At 32.5% G+C, this 20699-nt stretch overlaps 4 protein-coding genes and 1 non-coding gene across 5 annotated transcripts; 3 read left to right on the top strand and 2 right to left on the bottom strand.

Annotated features, from left to right (window-relative positions):
- LOC18588966 (N-alpha-acetyltransferase 50) lies at positions 1204-3891 on the bottom strand. The gene is made up of 3 exons (XM_007013733.2): positions 3546-3891; positions 2015-2137; positions 1204-1592 (listed from the first exon to the last, which is right to left on the bottom strand). Exons 1-3 carry the CDS (start codon positions 3697-3699, stop codon positions 1375-1377), a joined length of 495 nt encoding a protein of 164 aa, XP_007013795.1. The 5' UTR covers positions 3700-3891; the 3' UTR covers positions 1204-1374.
- LOC18588965 (6-hydroxynicotinate 3-monooxygenase) lies at positions 4810-7202 on the top strand. The gene is made up of 4 exons (XM_007013732.2): positions 4810-5169; positions 5344-5648; positions 5984-6194; positions 6370-7202. Exons 1-4 carry the CDS (start codon positions 4912-4914, stop codon positions 6886-6888), a joined length of 1293 nt encoding a protein of 430 aa, XP_007013794.2. The 5' UTR covers positions 4810-4911; the 3' UTR covers positions 6889-7202.
- Positions 9284-11218, bottom strand: LOC18588964 (V-type proton ATPase subunit c''1). The gene is made up of 4 exons (XM_007013731.2): positions 10871-11218; positions 10692-10769; positions 9697-9867; positions 9284-9598 (listed from the first exon to the last, which is right to left on the bottom strand). Exons 1-4 carry the CDS (start codon positions 10996-10998, stop codon positions 9427-9429), a joined length of 549 nt encoding a protein of 182 aa, XP_007013793.1. The 5' UTR covers positions 10999-11218; the 3' UTR covers positions 9284-9426.
- On the top strand, positions 13573-15329 carry LOC18588963 (protein ECERIFERUM 26-like). The gene is made up of 2 exons (XM_007013730.2): positions 13573-14051; positions 14244-15329. Exons 1-2 carry the CDS (start codon positions 13623-13625, stop codon positions 15171-15173), a joined length of 1359 nt encoding a protein of 452 aa, XP_007013792.2. The 5' UTR covers positions 13573-13622; the 3' UTR covers positions 15174-15329.
- On the top strand, positions 16997-17070 carry TRNAV-CAC. The gene has a single exon. It is a non-coding gene; the product is annotated as a tRNA-Val (tRNA).

The raw sequence follows: 20699 nt of genomic DNA, 5'->3' as shown, positions 1-20699 counted from the left end.
ATCTAGAGAGACGAAAAGGAAAAGCGAGAGAAAGAAAATAAATTATTTTTTTAAAATTTTTTACTTTTAAAAAATAAAATTTTAAAATAATTTTATTTTTCAAAATTTCAAATTTTTTATAAAAAGAGAAACCTAAATTTTTTAACAATAAAATTATGTCGCATGTCAATCATGTGTTATGATCAAAGAATAATATGACATTTATTTGATCATATGATGCATTTTGATACAAATCATTAGATTGATATACAAAATAAAGTACTATATTAAACATCTCTTAAATTCAAGTACCGTATTAAACTTTTTTCTCAAAATATAAGAATTAAATGTAATATTCTCTTTTTTTTATTTTTTTTGCTTTCTTTTTACAATCTTTTTGTAGCCTACTAAGTTTTATTAATTATGGATTTATTTGGACACCTCATAAATACTAGACAGCCTATCATAGCAATTTGGAATATCTGTGTTAGCGTGGAGTGCAAATCTAAGCTATAAAGTCTGCAAATAAATTTACTTGGATTCTGATTCTCCATTGACACATGGGATAGGGCATTGAGTAGAAGCTTCGTCATTTGGCAAGTTGATTGTTCCATGAGAAATTGCTTGTGTGAATTTGGGCCACGGTTCCCTTCCTCAGCCCCATATTCCTTTATTACAAGTTGGAACCTATATAAATGGAAGGCCATCAAGCCAGTAACCATGCAAGATCAACCTCCTGGAAGTTGAAGGTCTTATCTATCCAAAAATAGGACAGTGACAAGGTCACCTGTAAATCTAATCTTTTGTAACCAGCCACTCTATAACTCCCATGTGAAGAAAAATTATTTCACATAATATTGCTACATGTACATTACTCGAACAATACAAGCCAAAACCATTCTTGCTGAGGGCATAGTCATAGATCTTTCAATTGAGGACATTAAATTGATGTAGAAAAAACATATATTTCCATCATATTAACCATTTACCAGTGTTTACAATTTCGAATGGTGAAAGATGGTAACAGGGAACATGTAATGATGTTTCGTCACAGTGCCTACAATCAAGGATATTATGTTTTATCAATGGGGATCACATTCAGACTGATACAAGGAAAAATGTACTGATTGCAACTTGTTGGGGGCAGACTACAGATGCTCAGTTATACAAGCAAAAAGAGTGTTGAACAAGACAATAACAATATTCCAACACATAAGTTTAAAGTAGGACACAAAGATAAACCGATCATAACTCATCTCATTAATGCCATAACTCATGTCACTAATGCTTTACAGCATCCTTATCATCAAAATATTCCCCAAGTATATAAATTAATAAAATCCAATAAGACAACAATAACCAATAACTCCTGAGAACAGTACTAGCTGTGAACTGTTATTTCTTCACTTGAGATGGAGTGATGAACTTGGTAACAACAAAGCAGTCAGGGGGGTCAATGTTTGTGTAATAGTTCTTGATTGTCTCTGTGATTTCAAATCCAAATTTCTTATAGAAGTTGATGGCATCTTCATTGTTTGTCTGAACATGCAAGTAAATCTCTGGTATGTTCTGCTTTGAACAGAGATCAAGAACATGGTTCAATAGCTTCGTACCTACATAAATCCCAGATTTTAAGAAAACCATCCAACAAAAGAGAAAAGTCAGAAAACTGAAGATTCAAGTATTTCTAACAAACTATGGTTTTTTATTCAGAACCAAGGGAAACATAATTTCCGTGAAACATGCTGGGGGTGGTTACTTAAGTTAACTAATTCTTGTCACCAACAAAGCATTCAGCTCTGTGGTACAGCACCCCTATTCCCCTTCTCCCCCATCTAAAGGAGCCAGCAGGGTCCTTTTAATTATGTATGAACAAGTTTCTCAACCATCATGTTGATGAATCTTTTATGATAGTTGACCATTCCCTGTATAAAAAAAAATAACCAATTTAAAAAACAATAAGCATGGCTTAAGGTTTTTCCATTAATTCCCTTACAAGACCTACACTTGTAAAAAAATTTGCTTGTCTACTCACCAATGCCTAGCCCACGATATGGTGCTAAAACACCCAATGTCATAATGTACACTCGGATAGCCCCACCTTCCTTTTTTTCCAGCCGGCAGGCAATTGATCCGACACAGATGTCACTGTAATATGCTGAATTAGCAAACAAAGCAGTGATTGTTAGGATACCATGATAATTTATGGACATTAAAGGTCACCAAATTTGTCTCCAAAAGCCATGAAATACTTGTAGAAAATCACAAATTGTATCTTTCTAACTATCAAGGCACCATAAAGAAACAAACAATAAAACATAATATCCATCGTTGTAGGCACTGTGACAAAGACACCATCGCATGTTCTACGCATTTCATAATAACATAAAGTTAGACAAGAATAGAACTACTCAAACTTCAATCCTGTATACAGAAGAAAATGATAGGATGATTCTTCTCTATGATTAACAGGTTTTGAAATGTTTACTGTTTCTGTAAACAGATATAGATCATCAGGCTGAAGAAGCAAGTACCTCCTATTCAGAATCAGGAAATCTTTAGTCTAAGATTTTACGACTTTTAGAAGTTACCCAAAAAAGTATAACGATAGCTACTACCTAGAAATTAAAAAAAAATAATGGTAGGATAAGAATGGATGTATTAACATTTCATAATATGTGCAGGACCAATAGAAGAGTTGAGCATACCAATTAAGATTAGTGACATATTTGAGTCTTTGGCACCACAAGGGCAACAAGAGAAGTAACGATGTATTCTATGGTCAATGGCACATGTTAAAAAGGATGAATGGTAAGAATGTTGACACCCATTTCTTAAGTTCAATAAGCCTTAAAAGTTCAAGATTGAGGGAAAGAAAAGCTTTAGTTCTCAAATGCTATGTAACACAATAATTAGAACGCGCAGTTCAATCTATGTTGGGTTATCTAACCTGAAACTTTTTAATCTAACAATAAATTACTTTGAACAATGATCACATGGGAGGACACTAAACTGATAATTAATACAATCTTGCTAGCAAGACTCTGCCAATTTCATCACTCGTAACTTAAACATCTAGGCTAGCAATTTGGGTCTTTAAGAAGAGAATATATGAAAAGGAAGTTTCAACTTCATTACATCCTCTAAATTTTAAGCTTTCTTTTTATTTAAACCTTATTAAACTACTTTTCCATGATGTGTATCATCAGATGTCAATACAAATCAAAGTGGCCCACTAAAACCAGCATTTTTCCAATGCAAAGAACTAAAACCCCACAATCAAAAAGCAGAAGCCAAAACCAACAAAACAATCACCAAAATCCCATAATAAGATAACAACCACATATGTGGGGGGGAAAAGAGAGCTACAATAAATTTCCCAATAGATGGTATATACTAATAAACAGAAACGAAAAACCCATTATTCAAAAAATCCATTGGAAAGACAAAACCAAACAACATGGGCTAAACGAAGAGAAATTAACATTGGTTTTAAACGAAACAAGGAAAACCCAGAAAAGGCTAGGCAAAAGAATGAGGGGGAAAAAGGAAAAAAAGGAGCAGACCAAGCTTGGTGAATTCGCCAGAAGCGAGAGCATCAGCGTAGTACTTGTCGTTGTAACGAACAGGGAAGAGAGCAGTGTTGAGCTTCTTCAGCTGCATCACGTTCTTGTCCCTCACTCCATCTAGTGATATTGCAACTTCTCGCCCAGCCCCCATTTCTTCGTTTTTAATTTATTTATTTTTAGTATTTTGGTCGAAGAAAATAGAAGATTTGCAGAGAGGAAAAAAAAAAAAAAACCAAAGGTGTGGAGAGAATTGTACGGACAGGGTTGGATTTCTTGTATGTACAGGGGAGGGATGGAGGGAGGCCTTTGTAGCAAGACAAGGTTGGGAGAGGGATTGCCTTTTTAGAGGGGCAGTTTGGGGGTTTTCCCACAACCTGTTTTTTCTACTTTATTTGCCTATTTGGGTCATTGTGGGTTTCGTTTTGGTTACCATGAAATTTCTCAGGTTCTGACTTGAGAATTCGGCTCTGAAAGTTCCCAACTGATAACTGGGCCTTGCCTAAGCCCAGAGGAAGAACAATATCATTTCGCTTTTTTCTTTTAGTCAATGTGAACATTTTTGTGATAATTTATCAACTTAACAAATTGGAATTAAATTTGACATTAAAGTCAAATATTGTGCATATTTCATCAAACTCATCGAAATTACTCTCTCCTCTCTTTTTCTTTGTCTTTTTTTTTGGGATGTCCCTAAACGAAATCCATTTTTCAAGACATCTAATACTCTAATTATAATTTGTTTTTCATGATTTTTTTTATTTAAAGGTAAAAAAAATATTGAACGTCATCTATGTTATAAAATATTTTTCAATTTTTAATATAAAGTAAGTCAAAACCAAAACATTTGTTTTAATTTCCACAAAAGTCAAAGAAAAATAAAAAAAAATGGATGAAGAGAGTTTGTTTTATTTGTTCATATCGATACATACATTATTCGGACCATCCAAAATTTTAAATACATGATTTTTGTAATTATTAACAGTGATCAACAAATGAAAATCACATTCCAACATAAAATAGAAATTCTCCAAATATAAGTGGGTGTTTCCCAAGTTAAAATTAAAATTTCGAATGAACAAGTTTTCAATAGTTTGGCCTTTGGGGCAGGTGGGCAGCTCAGGACCCTAAAACTCACATGTTCAAAGACATTCATTCAAAAAAAGAGGATCAAAATAAAAGAAAAATAAAAAAAATAAGGACCATGATTAATTAAATGGACCCATCTCACCACCTTGCAAAGCTCCAAAAGTGGAGAGCACAACTTCTTGTCATTTCTGCCTCTTACCAGAGATCCCATTTTGTCATCTATAAATTTCCTTTCTTTCCAAACTCCTTCACCAGAATTCCTTAGAGGGAGAGAGAGATGATTGAGAAGAAGAAGAAGAAGAATAAAGCCAAGGCAATCATTGTAGGAGGGAGTGTAGCCGGGGTGTCATGCGCCCATGCGCTCACTTCAGCAGGATGGGAAGTTGTGGTGCTTGAGAAAACTCGCACAGCCCCAACTGGGAGCCCAACCGGGGCTGGACTGGGGCTCGACCCTACGGCTCAACAGCTCATTGGTTCCTGGCTTGGCCATCCCCAGCTCCTCCAGCAGGCCACCTTGCCCCTCACAATTGATCAGGTTAATGTCAAATCTTATAGTCCTTAACAGAACTTTGTATTAGTATTCATTATCAAAAGCTAGACATATTTTGCTCATAAAGAAAAATACTACTAGTTACATTTCATTCAGACAAAAAATGATCAAATGTTTAGTTAATATCCCGCCATATTTCTGGAAATGTGTTCTTAACAGAACCAAGCAACAGATAGTGCTACGAAGGTGAGTTGGACATTAACAAGAGATGAGGAATTTAATTTTAGAGCAGCACATTGGGCTGATCTCCATGGCCTTCTATACAATGCATTGCCACGAGATATATTCTTCTGGGGTCACCAATTCCTCTCTTTCACCATTTCAGAGGACAAATCCTCTGTCAAAGTTAAGGCTAAAGTTCTTCGAAACGATGAGATCATTGAGATAGATGGAAATTTACTCGTTGCAGCAGATGGGTGCCTCTCTTTAATCCGCCAGAGTTGCCTCCCAGACATTAAATTGAGGTATATGTGGCTTATTTGCTCCTAGTTGGCAGGCAGGCAGCATAGTGGGATAAGTCTAATATTATCGAAGGTGTTATTGGATTCCAAGTTCTTAATACAACTAACAAGAGTTCTGGTAGTTGCGTGTGTTAGTTATTTCAAACTAAATTTCTTCTAGTATCTTGATCAACTATCCATTATGATTTTTTTTTCTTTAAAAAATATTTTTTTTAATGAGGGAAAGGGTCATTCAAATTTTACTTGTTTGATGGGATTATGCACCAACCAATGAATCAAATGTTCGGATGCAACTATCCCTTACAATGAATAGTATAACATGGCTAAACTCTTTGCAGGTATTCAGGTTACTCTGCGTGGAGAGGGGTTCTTGATTTTTCAGGAAAAGAGGCTTCAGAAACCATTACAGGCATCCGTAAAGTGTACCCCGACCTTGGGAAATGCTTGTACTTTGACCTTAGCTCTGGAACTCATAGTGCGCTTTATGAACTTCCAAACAAAAGGCTCAATTGGATTTTTTATATCAATCAACCTGAGCCTGATATAAAGGTGGTTGCTCGCTCAAATCTCATATATTCTGCTTCTTGCATATCAATAATGGTTTGGGGACATCTAAAGTTGGACAGTGATTTGACACGTATAGATAGATGCCTTTTAAATTCTGTAGACTCTGCAGCGATCAAAACTAACAAGACCTGTTCATCTTTTGTTACTATATGTGCAGGGAAATTCAGTTACCATGAAGGTAAATGAAGACATGATCAATGATATGATCCAAGAAGCAGAGAAAGTTTGGGTTCCAGAGTTTGTAAGAGTCATGAAGGAGACCAAGAATCCTTTCTTAAATGCCATATATGATTGTGATCCTCTAAGACAGATCTTTTGGGACAATGTAGTGTTGATTGGGGATGCTGCTCACCCAACTAGTCCTCACGGCCTGAGAAGCACAAACATGTCAATATTAGATGCAGCAGTTCTAGGCAAAAGCCTTGACAAATGGGGATTGGAAAATTTACAGTCAGCTCTGGAAGAGTATCAGTCCATTCGGCTGCCTGTCACTTCTAAACAAGTTCTGCACTCACGGCAGCTGGGTCGAATTAAACAAGGCTTAGATCTTCCTAATCGTGAGCCATTTGATCCAAAGAAAGCAACTCCAGAGGATTGCACAGATCTTCAACAGAAGAACATGCCTTTCTTCTCTGTAATTCCTTCATTAATTGATTCCATGTTACGCTCTGTTTGATCTCTTAAAAGATGGCAGTATGTCCTCTGTAACCAGGCAATGCTTGGGAATTTTGAAACTGGTTACTTAGTCTCTCTTGCCAATATATGTGATTGTCTGGACTCTCTTTCTCTGGGGATTGAGGACATAAAAGACGTGATTAGTCCTTACTGAAAGTGATGCCTAAGGGAATCACATTACCACTGGGTTTAAGTCATACCAAACATGGTAATATTTTTCCTAATTACAATCCCATGTATATGAATCACATTCCTCATAGCAAACAGAGCCTTTGGCATCTCTTTTCAATGATACTTTTACAAGAGTTGATTATCTATACAATTTTCAAGCATGCGAGTGTGGCTACTCTTTTTAGTCATTCTCATCTGATTGTTACTTTATTCACTATGGCCATCAATTACCCAGAAAGAAAGGGTACATTTTCTGTAGCCAAGGGCTTGATTTGTTTCTTTTTTTTTTTTGAAAGCGTTAGGGTTTCTCGGAGGAGAGTAAACAGAACAAGCCTCCACAAAGGAAATCGAGTACATCTGTGTTGCTAACAGTAAGGTTGTTGTAACATCCCCAGGTAACTTATCTGATACTTGAGTTGCTGTACTATAGCTTTATGCTGTCGTAATAACATGTCCGAACATTGCAGTGGCTTTGGATAAATAACAAGCCAAATTTTATCCAAAAAATAAAAATCAATACTGTTGTTTAATCCTCAAATTTTGGCCATGGCACTTATTTAAGACTCAAAGTCACAAACAAGTAAAGCAAATGTGACTGCCTAATTGCGCACCTTAAAACTAATAATAAAAAAATAATGAAAAACTATCATTGAATGAACCCATTAAAGTAAATGTGAATAACTACTTGCGCACCTTAAAACCAACAATAACAAAATAATAAAAAATTATCATTGAATGAATCAAAATAAAGAATGTCAACAGGTATATTATATATCCCATTACAGAGGTACTTAATATATTCGAATTTAAGATGAGTTCATATAAGAATTTTATCATTTATCTTGAATTCATATATTTAACAAATAATATTTAAGATTATCAAATTTTGATGAATATTTTAAAGTTCAACTATTCTATCGATTAATAGAGTTCTAGATAGATTAGTGATACTTCTAACCAAACCAAAGATAAAAACTGAAAAAAAAAAACTAAAATAAAAGCAAAACGGTCGCCACATCTTAAGTATTTTAACTTTAACACAACTGAACGTTTGCCCTTACAGAGAGAGCTTTGATGCAAGGACTAAGCACAGAACTGGAAACACGTCTATGTGTTGGTCCGGTTCAACACATTCAGTCACCTAAACCGGCCTGCATAGCCAGGCTTGGGCATTGTGAAAGCCTATAAATTCTGTATAAAAGCCTAACTCAGTCTGACAGTCAATTCTATACAAAATGAGGCCCCGAGTGACCAACATTAGCCACCACCCGGCCAATTTTTTTCTTTTCAAATACCCGCCGTGTACCACATTCAAAACCGGGAAAGGAATTTCCCCTTATCTGCGGTGAAGAAGCCGAAGGCTTCCAAATTGGAAGAAGTGCAGAAAGGGAAACAAAGGCTGTTGCGTCAGTTCATACACAAACGCTCATAGTTTAAATAAAGAGCGATGGTAATCAGTATATGACGCCTAAAAATCAGCAACGCAAAATTAACACAAAATAAAACCTTAAAAAACCCATTATTATGAAAGACTTTTTTAAAAAAAAAAAATTCATGTAATCATGTAGTTAATGGCCTTAAGAGAGAAAACCCAGAGTTTCAGTTTCACAAATTGAAAAGCCAAAACCAAAAAAGATGGTGTCGGTGGGATACTGACCAAGTAATTTAAAGTATGTGACTGGCTAATTGCCCACCTTGAAACCCAAAAACAAAAGAAAAGGTAAAATTTTCTGTGAAGCAACAAAACCAAAGATGAAGACTTTACCTTCTTCCCAGCAGCAGCTTCGTTTGAACCTAGGGCTTGATTTCATAAATTCTGTACTTAAAGCCTACTCGTAGTTCATCTTAGTCTCCCTGCACGGGCCTATGTAATAATGTCTAATTTCTTTTCTATCGGTTGCTTAAAAACGCAACCAACAGTAACAGAAATTAGCAGCATACAAATGAGTAATAAAAGAATAAACTTCGTTAGCACAACTAACTCATGATATTAACCATAATTCGGCTCTGGTTTTGGTAAAAGTTTTTTATTTCATTTAACAGATGCATTATAAGAACAAAGAGGAAACATTTCCAAGCAAGTTTTGAGATACATAACAAATCAAAATGTAAATAAATTTCAATAGCACAACTTAACTCATCCACTTAACCATAAATCATGGTTTTCATAAAAACTTTTATTTCTCATTCAACAAATTCATTATGAGAACAAAAAAGAGAAAACATTTCCAAGCAAGTTTCTACATACATGCCTACTAATAACAAATAAAAAAAAAAATGTAGGTTTCATTTCTGGTACATAAAACTGGTTGCATTCTCACATCACCAAATTGCTATTTTGTTTTTTTTTTTTACTAGGAGCATCAAATTACACTGATTTTGCAGGCCAAGTTGCTTGAGCTGACATAATTATACCTACAATCACTCCAAACAGTCCAAGTGCACTGCCAAAAATCTCAATCACAAGAATCTTCACAAAAAGCGAGGAATTTTGTGCATCAGACAGTGCACAGCTGCTTCCAATAATTCCAACGCACAATCTGTCACCAAAACAAATCATAAGCACATAGAAATAAGCAAAATGCTCATTTGGATAACTTTATTAAAAGATTAAAGAGAAAAGGATTGAGAAATGAACCCGCAAACAAGGTTTGCAAAGCCAACAATAATTCCCGAAGCAAAGATTGCATATCCTGCTCTAAGAGACTCGGGTGCATATATCTGTGCTGATGGAACACTCTCTAACTTTGTTTGTAAAATAATTGCCACAATAACACCATATATAGCAACAGCTTCACAGAAGATTACACTGCAATAACAACAGCATTGAGTAAAAAATTACTATATCAATAGGCATTACAGCATTCAAATAAATAAGCAGAAATGCTGAAGAAAGTTTAACTCATATTGAAACAAAATTTAAAGTAATATCAAATTTAACAATTCCAGTTGAAAGGTTTGGACAGCTCTAGTATCTTCAATCCACTTTTATGACTCATAATTGTGCTCCATTAGCCATCCACTCTAATTTACAGCTAACTCAGCATATATTACACAAATTAAGTTAATTAACCTACTACTTGTCTCACAGTTCAATTGCATGCGGGCCATTTATAAATTTGTAATGGCAATATCTAGGAAAGAATAAAAATTATCTATACACACACAAAAAAACCTTAAATTATAGCTACTCTTGTTACTCATGCTCCATTTCAAGCAAATGCGTGCCTTCCTTTCACCTTTTAGCTCAATCGAAGTTATTGGAGTCCAAGCATAAACACAATAAAGATCCAGGGCTTGGACATATACCTCAAAGTTTTAAAAAAGAAAAGAAAAGAAAATGTAGGCGTCCCAGATGTTCCTAGTTATGCTTATCTGATTTTCAAAGGCCAATAACAAAATCTAATTCAATTCAAGAAATCTAGCAGAATAAACTATAATTAAGTATAAATTGCTTATAAACTTTAGCAACAATTAGTTAAGAGATTAGGGTTTAAGAATAAAAAGTATTGATTTTTTTGGTACAAAAGAGGGCTAGAAAGCCCAAATAATAAGTATTAGGCCATTTCCCAGATTAAATCACTCAATAAAAGCAAAATATTTTAAAAACCAAAAACGAAAACAAAAATTTACCTAATGAGATTCTTGGAAGTGATTCGAGGAGCTTTGATAGCGGCACCGATCAAACTACTCCCAGTAATGTAAATTCCCCTATGAATAATAAAAAAAACCCATTTAATTCGTATTTTATAGAACTTGTTCCTCAGATTTATAGCCAAAAAATTAGAAACAAAGCTAGAAGAGAAGGGTACCAGGCGGCGCCGAGGACGGAGACGCCGATGGCGATGGCGATGCCGACAGCGGAGAAAGTGTAAGGTGAAATCTTGACGAGAGCTGTGGACCAGGAGCTTGAATCTCCTACCATTGATGCTCCTGACATTTTTCTTCACCCTTACTATTTGATCTGATGGATTTTTTGCTGCTTTTTCTTTTTTTCTGATTGAGATCGCGGACAGGCAGAGAGAGAGAAGAGAGAGGCCTGCGTTTTTTGTCCTGTTTTTTAAGTATTTTTATTTTAGTTCAGATCACGAAATTTCGTGCTTCAGGTCACACGACGTCGTTTTATTAAATTTTCAATCTATGCCGAGTTTGCCAAATTTCGATTGGCTAAGATCCGAAAGAAATCCTGAACTTTTTTCAAAGATTTTCATATAAGCCTCTATCTTTCTATCATGCCCAATTTTGAGTTTAAAATATTATTTTTATTTAATTAAACCTTTATTTAACATGTGCTCCAAAATCTATTGTTTTTGCCCACCGTCTCTCTATCATGTCAACATGCACATGACACATATATGATAAAAAAGAATTCTTATAAACATTAATGTGATATACCATGTAACCATTAATTCAATATAAATTTTTATATTTTTGTCACATGAAAATTGATATAATAAATATAGCAATCACATACATGTTGATATGGTACAAATAATACTTATATGAAAAATTTAAGAAAGTATAAATATTTTTTTAGTATTTTAGCCATTATATATAGATTCAGATCTCTTCTTACTAAAAGGAAAAAAAATTAAAAAAGTTTTAAAAATATAAAATTTTATTTGATATTACAATCAGAACTCTAATTGATTCTAATAATCAATTTTGATTTGCCATAAAAATTTCAAATTGTAATGATAAATTTATTATCGATAGCATAGCGAATAGGAACAGATGCTTTTGAAATTATGATCAATATTTCTTTCAAACGCAATGCATAAAATAGATCTTTATTTGATTGGGCAAGTAATATTGTATACTCTCAGATCTTTTCTTTCTTATTGTAATTTCCTTATTTCATTAAATATATATATTACATTGACTTTATTAGTTCATATCAAATTAAATTCGATATGAAAAATATCAAAATAAATAGGAACTCAACATGTAGTTATTATATTTAATAAAACACAATGAAATATCAGCCTGGACTCGTTTGGAGTTCTAGTCGTATCGCAAAGCGACAGATGTTCCCATCGGTCAGTGGTCAGGTTCTACATCAACAGCCAAATTGCCTCAGCCGGCTATCACCACGTACTTCAATGCACTTTAGAGCAATTAGGTAAAGCCATTCCCTCGCTAGCACTAGGGGATTTGGCCTTCCGTAGAGCACTACTTTTTGGTAAGAAATTATGCCACCGAAATTTACAAGGTGCATCAGAGCTAGAGTGCCCATACTAAAATAGTACCTCTTCGAGAAGCATTATTTCGTTCATTGACTCGATAATATACATACGTATAGGATATAAATTGATTTTAATTTTTCCTCTCAAAAAATTAATCTCAAACTCTCTGCGCACAATCCCGCTAGCAATGAAACAATTAAGAAGCAAGCGTATAATGAATTAAGTCGCTGAATTAGCATAAGTAATAATTAGAAGAAAAAAATATGAAACATGTCCCACAAACCAAATTTAACAATTTGCACGCATCAAGTGGCCCTTGCTCTCCCCAAAATCCATAGAAGTTGGTTTACTTTCTGGTAAGCATGAAAATGAAATGGTATAGATTCAAGGTGGTTCAATAACTTTGAAAGCCTAAAGTTAAACATTCAATTGAGATATTTTTTATTAAAATTAAGAAAAAAATTTATTAAAATTTTATTTTCATAACTTTTTTTAGGTATTCTTTTAGCTTTTTGAAATGTAAAATCTCTTTATAATCAAGTTATTCTAATATTTATTTTTTAATTGATAATATAATCAATCTATTTAATCTTTCTTGAAACATGGTTGATTTTAAATAAAATTTTATTAATTTTAATTTTGAAAAACGTCTTTTGACTAAAACAATATTTACTAAAATTGTTAATATTATTCTAAAAGTAATATATATATTTGAAAAAGAATCCAGTTTTCTTATTTGATTAAGTATATCAATTGGACTCTAAGTTTTTCATTTGCATAATTTCTTTTAAAATTTTTAGGTTTGAAAATAAAAAAAATAATTTATTTTATATATAAGAAAAAAATAGCTCTAAAAATCATTAAATACATATTACCTTAATTGATTAGAAATAAGAGAAATAATTAAGAATTAATAGTATTGTAGGAATTGAAAAGTGATAAAAAACTGAAATGTATTGTACATAATTTAGAAATGGGAAAATATATCATTTTATTAGTTGTCTTTTATTTTTACATATTTTTAATAAAAAATGAGATAAATAGTTGAGAATGAATAAAGATATGAAAATAAGAAAAAAAATATTTATTAAGTATGAGAAAATAAATATATATTTTTATTAATTATTTTAATTGTTATATATATTTAATAAAATTAATAATATTATTATTATAAAATTATGAGACAATTTCAAATTTGGGACTTAAAGTCCTTACTTTGGTGGCTTTTTCCACTTGCTGTCGGTGTATGGTCCCTCCAAACCTAACTTTATCACTATAAAATATGCAATATAAACAAAATAAAATCCATAAACATAAGAACTGTGTACGTCGACAAACTCTCACAGCTCGATATCGATCCTTAGCTAGCGCAGTAATAATGGCCGAGGGCACAGTCACACACATCGGCAAGCGCAGTGTGGTAAGCTCACGATGGCATGCAGAACCCGGAAAATTTTGCCACTTATCTGTTCTCGATCGCCTAATGGAACAAAACCAAGTGAAGATTGTTTACTATTATCCATCTCGGGGAGATCATGCAGAGCCTGGAGAGTGGATCAAGAAGCTGAGGGACTCGTTGTCGTGTGTGCTCACTAATTTTCCTATACTGACTGGACGTTTACACAAGAACCAGGAAGGGCATTGGATGGTGAAGTGCAATGATGGAGGAGTAAGAATGGTAGAGGCTAAGGTGAAAGGGAGTGTGGAGGATTGGTTAAAGAGTGTGGATAGGGAGAAGGAACTTAAACTTCTTTATTGGGAGGAAATGTTCCACAAACCCTATCATTGGCCTGCAGTTTATGTTCAGGTACTTAAGGATATGCCTCATCGGCTCAAAACGATTTCCGCTTGCTATTTTTGCATGGGCGAATTAGAAATCAATCATTTGTATAATAGGCAAAGAAAAAGGATTAATCTACCTTATGAATGAAAAGACTAGTCCAAATGAGCATTAAGTTATTATTAAATTTCAGGGATTTTTCCTTTGTTTTTTTTGCAGGTGACTGAATTTGAAAAAGGTGGGTTAGCTATTGGCTTGAGCTGCTGTCACCTGCTTGCTGATCCCATTTGTGCCACTATGTTTTCCAAGGCTTGGGCCGATACCACCCTCTCTGGAATAATGTCAACTCCTCCTTTGTTCCATTCATTGCCGCTAACAAAAGCTGATTACAGCAAGATCCCAAACGACGAATCCTGTACTGACTTGATTAACTACTACAAATACTCCATTGAGAGACTAACTCCTTTGACCACCAATCAAAAATACGCCACCGTAACTTTATCATTCACTGATTCCATGGTGCGAGACTGTATTGCCATGGCTCAAGCTACCGGTGCTTCAGGTAAGTCTGGCTCACCAGCATTTGAGGCATTGGCAGCCCTATTTTGGGTTTGTTTAAGCAAGGTGAAAGCAACGAAAGGAAGGCTTTTCAACATGTCACTTTGTTTAGATATGAGAAATTGCCTTGGCTTGGATCCAGGGTTTTTCGGAAACTGCATGGTGTGTAACAAGGTTCATTTAGAATCTGCGGGTGAAACCATGTTACCAGAAGCTACAAAGGCTATAAGCGAAGTGGTGAAAAAAATGAATGCTGAAGGGATCAAGGATTTGATCCAGTGGTTGAAATGCAATGATAATCAAACTGTTCCATTGATGAATGATTATGATCTTATTTGCGTAAACTTAGAGGGAGTGAACCCATATTTGGCCACGTTTAAAGATCAATTGGAACCACTTCAGGTATCTTATTATGTGGAACCAATGGTCGGACCGGGGCAAGTGCTGATATCTCGATCAGCGCCAGGTGAAGGTCCATTGAGCAGAGTGGTCATGGCTACACTCCCGGAGGATGAGGTAGCTAAGCTATGTGAGGATGATCTTATTCAACGCTTCTCTCCAGCTGTTTTGATGGGAACAAACAAAAACTAGCATGACTGAAATTAGTTGTTGTTTGCCAAGCCACTGAAATTTGGCAAAAGGGCATTTATAAAAGTATACCTTAAAAGATAAGATATTTTTAAAAATAGTTTTTTTTTATATAATTTTAACTGTTTTAAATTAAGTTGGATAAAATTATTCATAATGAAATTACATGCCATGATGTTATATGCTATGTACAAAAACATGTTACACACCATGGTTAAAAAAAATTATTACACATTATATTGAAAAAAATATTATTGTTACACGTCATATACAAAAACATATTACACGTCACAGTTAAAAAAAATTATTACACTCCATGTTGAAAAAAAATATTGTTGTTACACGCTATGAACAAAATTATGTTACACGCCATGGTTAAAAAAAGTTGTTACATGCTATGTTAAAAAAAATTATTATTAAGTACAAAAACATATTACACATTACAGTCAAAAAAAGGTTGTTATACGTCATGTTGAGAAAAATATTGTTGTTGCACACCATATACAAAAACATGTTACACGTTATATTGAAAAAAATATTGTTGTTATACGTCAAGTTGAAAAAATATTATTATTATACCCCATATTCAAAAACATTTTGTTATACTTTACTGCCTAAAACGTTATTGTTATTTATGAATTAAAACTTCAAATTTTCTCCACTCTCTTCATTTTTTTTATTTTTTTTATAATTTGACACTAATTAAAGTGTTTCTAACATATTTTCATAAATCAAAACACAAATTTTCTTATCTAAAACACCTATTTTGATTAAAAATCGAAAAAAATTTTCTTTGAAAACTTAGGTTTATAAATTTCAAATTCTTGAGTTTATTGGTGTCTAAATCTAAAATTGATCCAATTAAAAATTATTTGAAATATCTGTTATCATTTTTACTATTTTAATTTTATTTAAAATACCTAAAAATCTAATTCCTCAAATAACTACTAACCCCAAGTAGATCAAAACCATCACTTGGTGTTTTAAAAGTGTAGGAAAGAGAAATCTGAAAGTGTAGAAGAGAGAAATCGAGAGTATAGCAGACGAATGTCAAAAAGAAAAATCGATAAAATTAGAGAGAGCTGGATGGTGAGAGAGAGAAATCAGAAGTACAAATGGAGAGAAATTATGATGAATTGTTTAATATATTTAAAATAGTTTCAAAAATATTTTTGTCAAGTCATGACTAAATATAATTAAAAACAGTTAAATTTATTTTGAGAGTTATTTTTGAAAAACCCTTATTAAGGAGGGTTATTCCTCATAATTTCCTCTTCGACAAATCCTTATTTCTTAAATGTTGCTTTTTTAAGTAAAAATTGCTTTAAAATAACAAATCAAATCTAGTCATCAATTGTTATAGTGTAAAATGGTTAAGGAATAAAAAGTGATATCTATGAAATAAAAATAATTAAAATAATAAATTTATATTTATATAAAAAAATACTTTATTACTTCATAATTTTAGAAAATCTTCAAAACTAACCCAAACCAGAAATAAGGTTGACCGTACGAATGTTGATTAGGCCCATCCAACAATGAGTAATCCAGGTCTAAAAGAGTGTCCACATATATAATTGGTCCTAAGCGGATCTTTTCTGGCCTCAGAAAGGAAGTGACGATGAATGAGGTAGATTTGACAAGTTAAGAGGAGATTTCATGAAGTAATTAGTATTTATTATCAAGTGGGAATAATGTGAATATTTATTTTAAAAAATTTATGTATATAATATAAATTTTTTAAAAATAAAATTAAAGGTTTATAAATTATAATTAAAATAAAATTAATACTTAATTTATATAAAATTCAAAAATATAATGTAAATGTCTGGGTGGTGTAGTTGGTTATCACGCTAGTCTCACACACTAGAGGTCCCCGGTTCGAACCCGGGCTCAGACAAAATCTCATTTAGATTTTATTTTTTATTTAGTTATTTAACAAAATATTAAAGTTTTAATATTTACCACAAAATCTCATTTAAAATTTATTTTTATTTATTTATCTAATAAAATATTAAAATTTTAATTATATAAAAAATATTACAATTTTAAGTAAACTCCAATTATATCTTTTGTGAAAACATGTTGTGATTATTTTTGCAATTAGTACCGTACAAATAAATTTCATCTTGTGATTATTTTTTGCAATTAGTATCATATAAATAAATTTTGTTTTCATAAGAGGGTAGTATATCTTTTGGAATTTCAATATAATTAAAAAGATCTTGTGATTATTTTTGGCAATTAGTATCGTATAAATAAATTTTATTTTCTTAAAAGCTACATCGTTAATTTCATAGGAATTAGTGGATCTTTTCGTTGCGCGCAGTATTTAGGAGGGATACCGTTTTTACTCCTCGAGGGGCTTTATTTGTTTTTAATACTCTGAAACCAATGTTATATGCGACAATATATATGAGGGACGATTTCTTTTCTTCTAGTAGAAAAGAAAATACTTTGGCCTTAACTTAAAAATTTTAGTTAATTTAATTCCACTTTTACTACTTGCATTAGTTTAATTGATTAATTAAAGAGAAATTTTGTACATTACAAACTCAAATGTTAGCTTAGCCCATATTTCATCTTGGACCCCTTGTTTACATAAGCTTTCACAATAATAGATATGATGAAAAATGTGCACTCTTTTCCCTTTCGGGATACATTATTTTTTTCCTTCTTACACCATGAGACATCCTTCAAATTTGAAAGTGTATCATGTCTTGAATAAAAACAAACTTTCATTTTAATATTACACATTTAATGAAGGAACATTGAGCCTCGTAATGTTGATCCATATATAGACACCACTATCACGCACGAATATCAGTAATTTAATCTTTAAAAGTAGAAGATATATATAGAGAGGCAACCTACATGCTGAGCCCCCCATTTCCAAACGAAAAACAAAGCAATTAGTCGTGTTCCCTTTCTACAAGATTTTAGATTCTTTTCACCAAATTTTTTTTTTTGGTTATTCATCTTTCCGATTCATTAATTTCGACCCACATTTCCAGGGGTTGGTTGTGCCTCCCCATCCAATTCCAACACAACTTTCTTATAATATGACTTTGAACTCAAATACAGGTCCACATGCAAAGGATCATAATGCTGCTCTAAATTTTTATTTTATTTTTTGTTATGCTGGTTTCTTGCATTATTGTATTATCTGGTCTAAACATGAAAATCCTAGATCTGGCTTCACAATTCAACCACTTTTTTTTTAAAGCAAATTTTATTCAAGGTCAAACAATAGACGGCAGTAGGTGTCTCCTTCATTCAGCCCGTGGTGTTAAACATTCGGCAATCGTCACCAAGAAAATAACGATGAAAAGAAGAAGAAGAAATAACATCATTTCCAATTTGATGCAAGTTTAAAGAGATTGATTCAAAAATCAAATAAAGAATGAGCTCTTTGATCAGACTAGAAATTCAATATAAAAATAATTTACTTGCCATCCGTGATTGAGCCAAGATGGTGGTGGGCGGTGCTAGCCACCATCTCCTTAGTTTTTTAATTTTTAATTTTTTATTATTATATGTATAAAATTTGAGATATATAAATTCATGATTTTGTATGTATAAAGTGGGTTCTTGTGATAGGGAGAGAAAGTGTTGCAAACAAGAAAAAAAATACACCGGGGGCAACAAAGAAGAAGATCGAAGCAATTTTTGAAGTATTGGGTGGCGTGGCAAGTATAAGAGAATAACAAGAGAATTAAGGAGTAGAAGAGAATTAGAGAGAGAAGCTCTAGAGGAGAATGTGTTAGCTCTCGAAAAAGAGAAGATCCTCAAATGAATTGTGAATGTTCTATATATAGTGTCAGAATTAGTGGTTACTTAATAAGGCTTTGATGTATGTAATGAATGATATTAAGAAGAGTTTTAATGTTAAGTAACTATTACTGAGAATTAATATTGAATAATGGTTATAAACTTATTATGTGACCGTTGAAGTAATTAGATGTAATAAAACTTATTTTTGAGTAGAAGGTATTAGAAAAGAAATATATGTGAAAAGCTATATAAGAATAAGTTAAGAGAAAAAGGTGTACGTGAACAAGTATAAAAGAAGAAGTTGTATGTGAATAGTTACACGAGAACAAGGTAAGAGGGTAAACACTTGTACTTTAGGAAAAGGCTAAAAGAAAGATTTCTTAACTACTTTCATATCTGAGCTACTAAGCCAAATTCTTTTGAACATCTCAAGATAAAAGTAACCCGTGAATCTTGTCACTTATTCTAGATTGCTTCTACTACTATTTGTGTGAAGTAGTGCTTCACTTACTTTAGTTGTTTTGCGTGAAGTAGCGCTTCCCTTATTTTAATTATTCTGTGTAAAATAGTACTTCACTTGTTTTAGTTGTTTTACGTGAAATAGTGATTCACTTATAATAATTATTTTCATTATTCTTTATACAATATTATGCTATAAAATAATTCTTTAAAGAATAAGTATTAATCAAAATCAAGTATTTACAATATGTTTACCATTTAATCACTTCTCATATAAAATTTTGAATTCATAACTGTTTTCAATTTATCAGTAAGGTGATACTTTTAAAAGGGAATAAATCCCAGTGCTTTTAATAGGGTTTGAACCTGGGTTTCTATAGGCAACTATTCTAACCCTCTATATTAATTAATTTATATCATAGTCATTGTCATAGCCATCCGAATTTGAAGATTATTTGGCTCTAACCTCCAATCAAGATATCGTAATGCTTGTAACTATGAAACTAGCCGCAAGTTGATTCAATAAATAAAGTAGTGAAAGAAGCCAAGAGAATTCCCTAAATTACGGCTTCAATTTATGGTTTAATTAATCATACTGAAAATCATGTTTAGCCGTTCGAGTGGCAATTTATTCAAAGTTTGAATGGCAGTTTGCGTCCTGGAATCTCAACAATTCAAAGAAGAATAATATGCTCAAACAATTTATCACCAAATGAAAGAATCCATCGAAGTTCGTTGCTTTATATAACTAAAGTAATTGTTAAAAGATCATAATCTCAAAGGTTATTGGCAAGATTTTAATCTCATCCTACATGGATTTGATTCTAGTCTCACTGTGCATGAATTTGGTTCATTTTTTTTTTAATTTTCTTGAACTCTGATTAATTTTATTTGTTTGTTTAATTAATCAGTTCCTTTTACTTAATGAATTACTTACCTTCTATATATATATATATATATATATATATATATATATTAAGTTTGTCGTTTGGTTGCGATGATTATATATATCATAAATATAGGTTATAAAAACAAAAATAATTAAACTAAGTACTAGAATAAAGAGTCATAACAAAGCTATATATATTTATATATATAAGATAAGCATGGAGTCGACCCTTGAAGGCTTGAAAAGAAAGGTTAATGAGAAAATATACTTGTTGGCTTGCAAATAAAAAAGCAGCCAAAGATTCCATTTGGTTGAAGTTTGTCATTGAGCCAACATTATTATTATTTCATCTTCTAAAAATTTCGTTCTCTTCTTCAACTTGCGCTCTATTTAAGCCAAATAATCCA

Source organism: Theobroma cacao, chromosome 9, assembly GCF_000208745.1.
Source record: "Theobroma cacao cultivar B97-61/B2 chromosome 9, Criollo_cocoa_genome_V2, whole genome shotgun sequence".
Classification (NCBI taxonomy): Eukaryota; Viridiplantae; Streptophyta; class Magnoliopsida; order Malvales; family Malvaceae; genus Theobroma; species Theobroma cacao.
The sequence above is the reverse complement of the archived record's forward strand: the minus strand, read 5'-3'. Positions and strand labels throughout refer to the sequence as shown.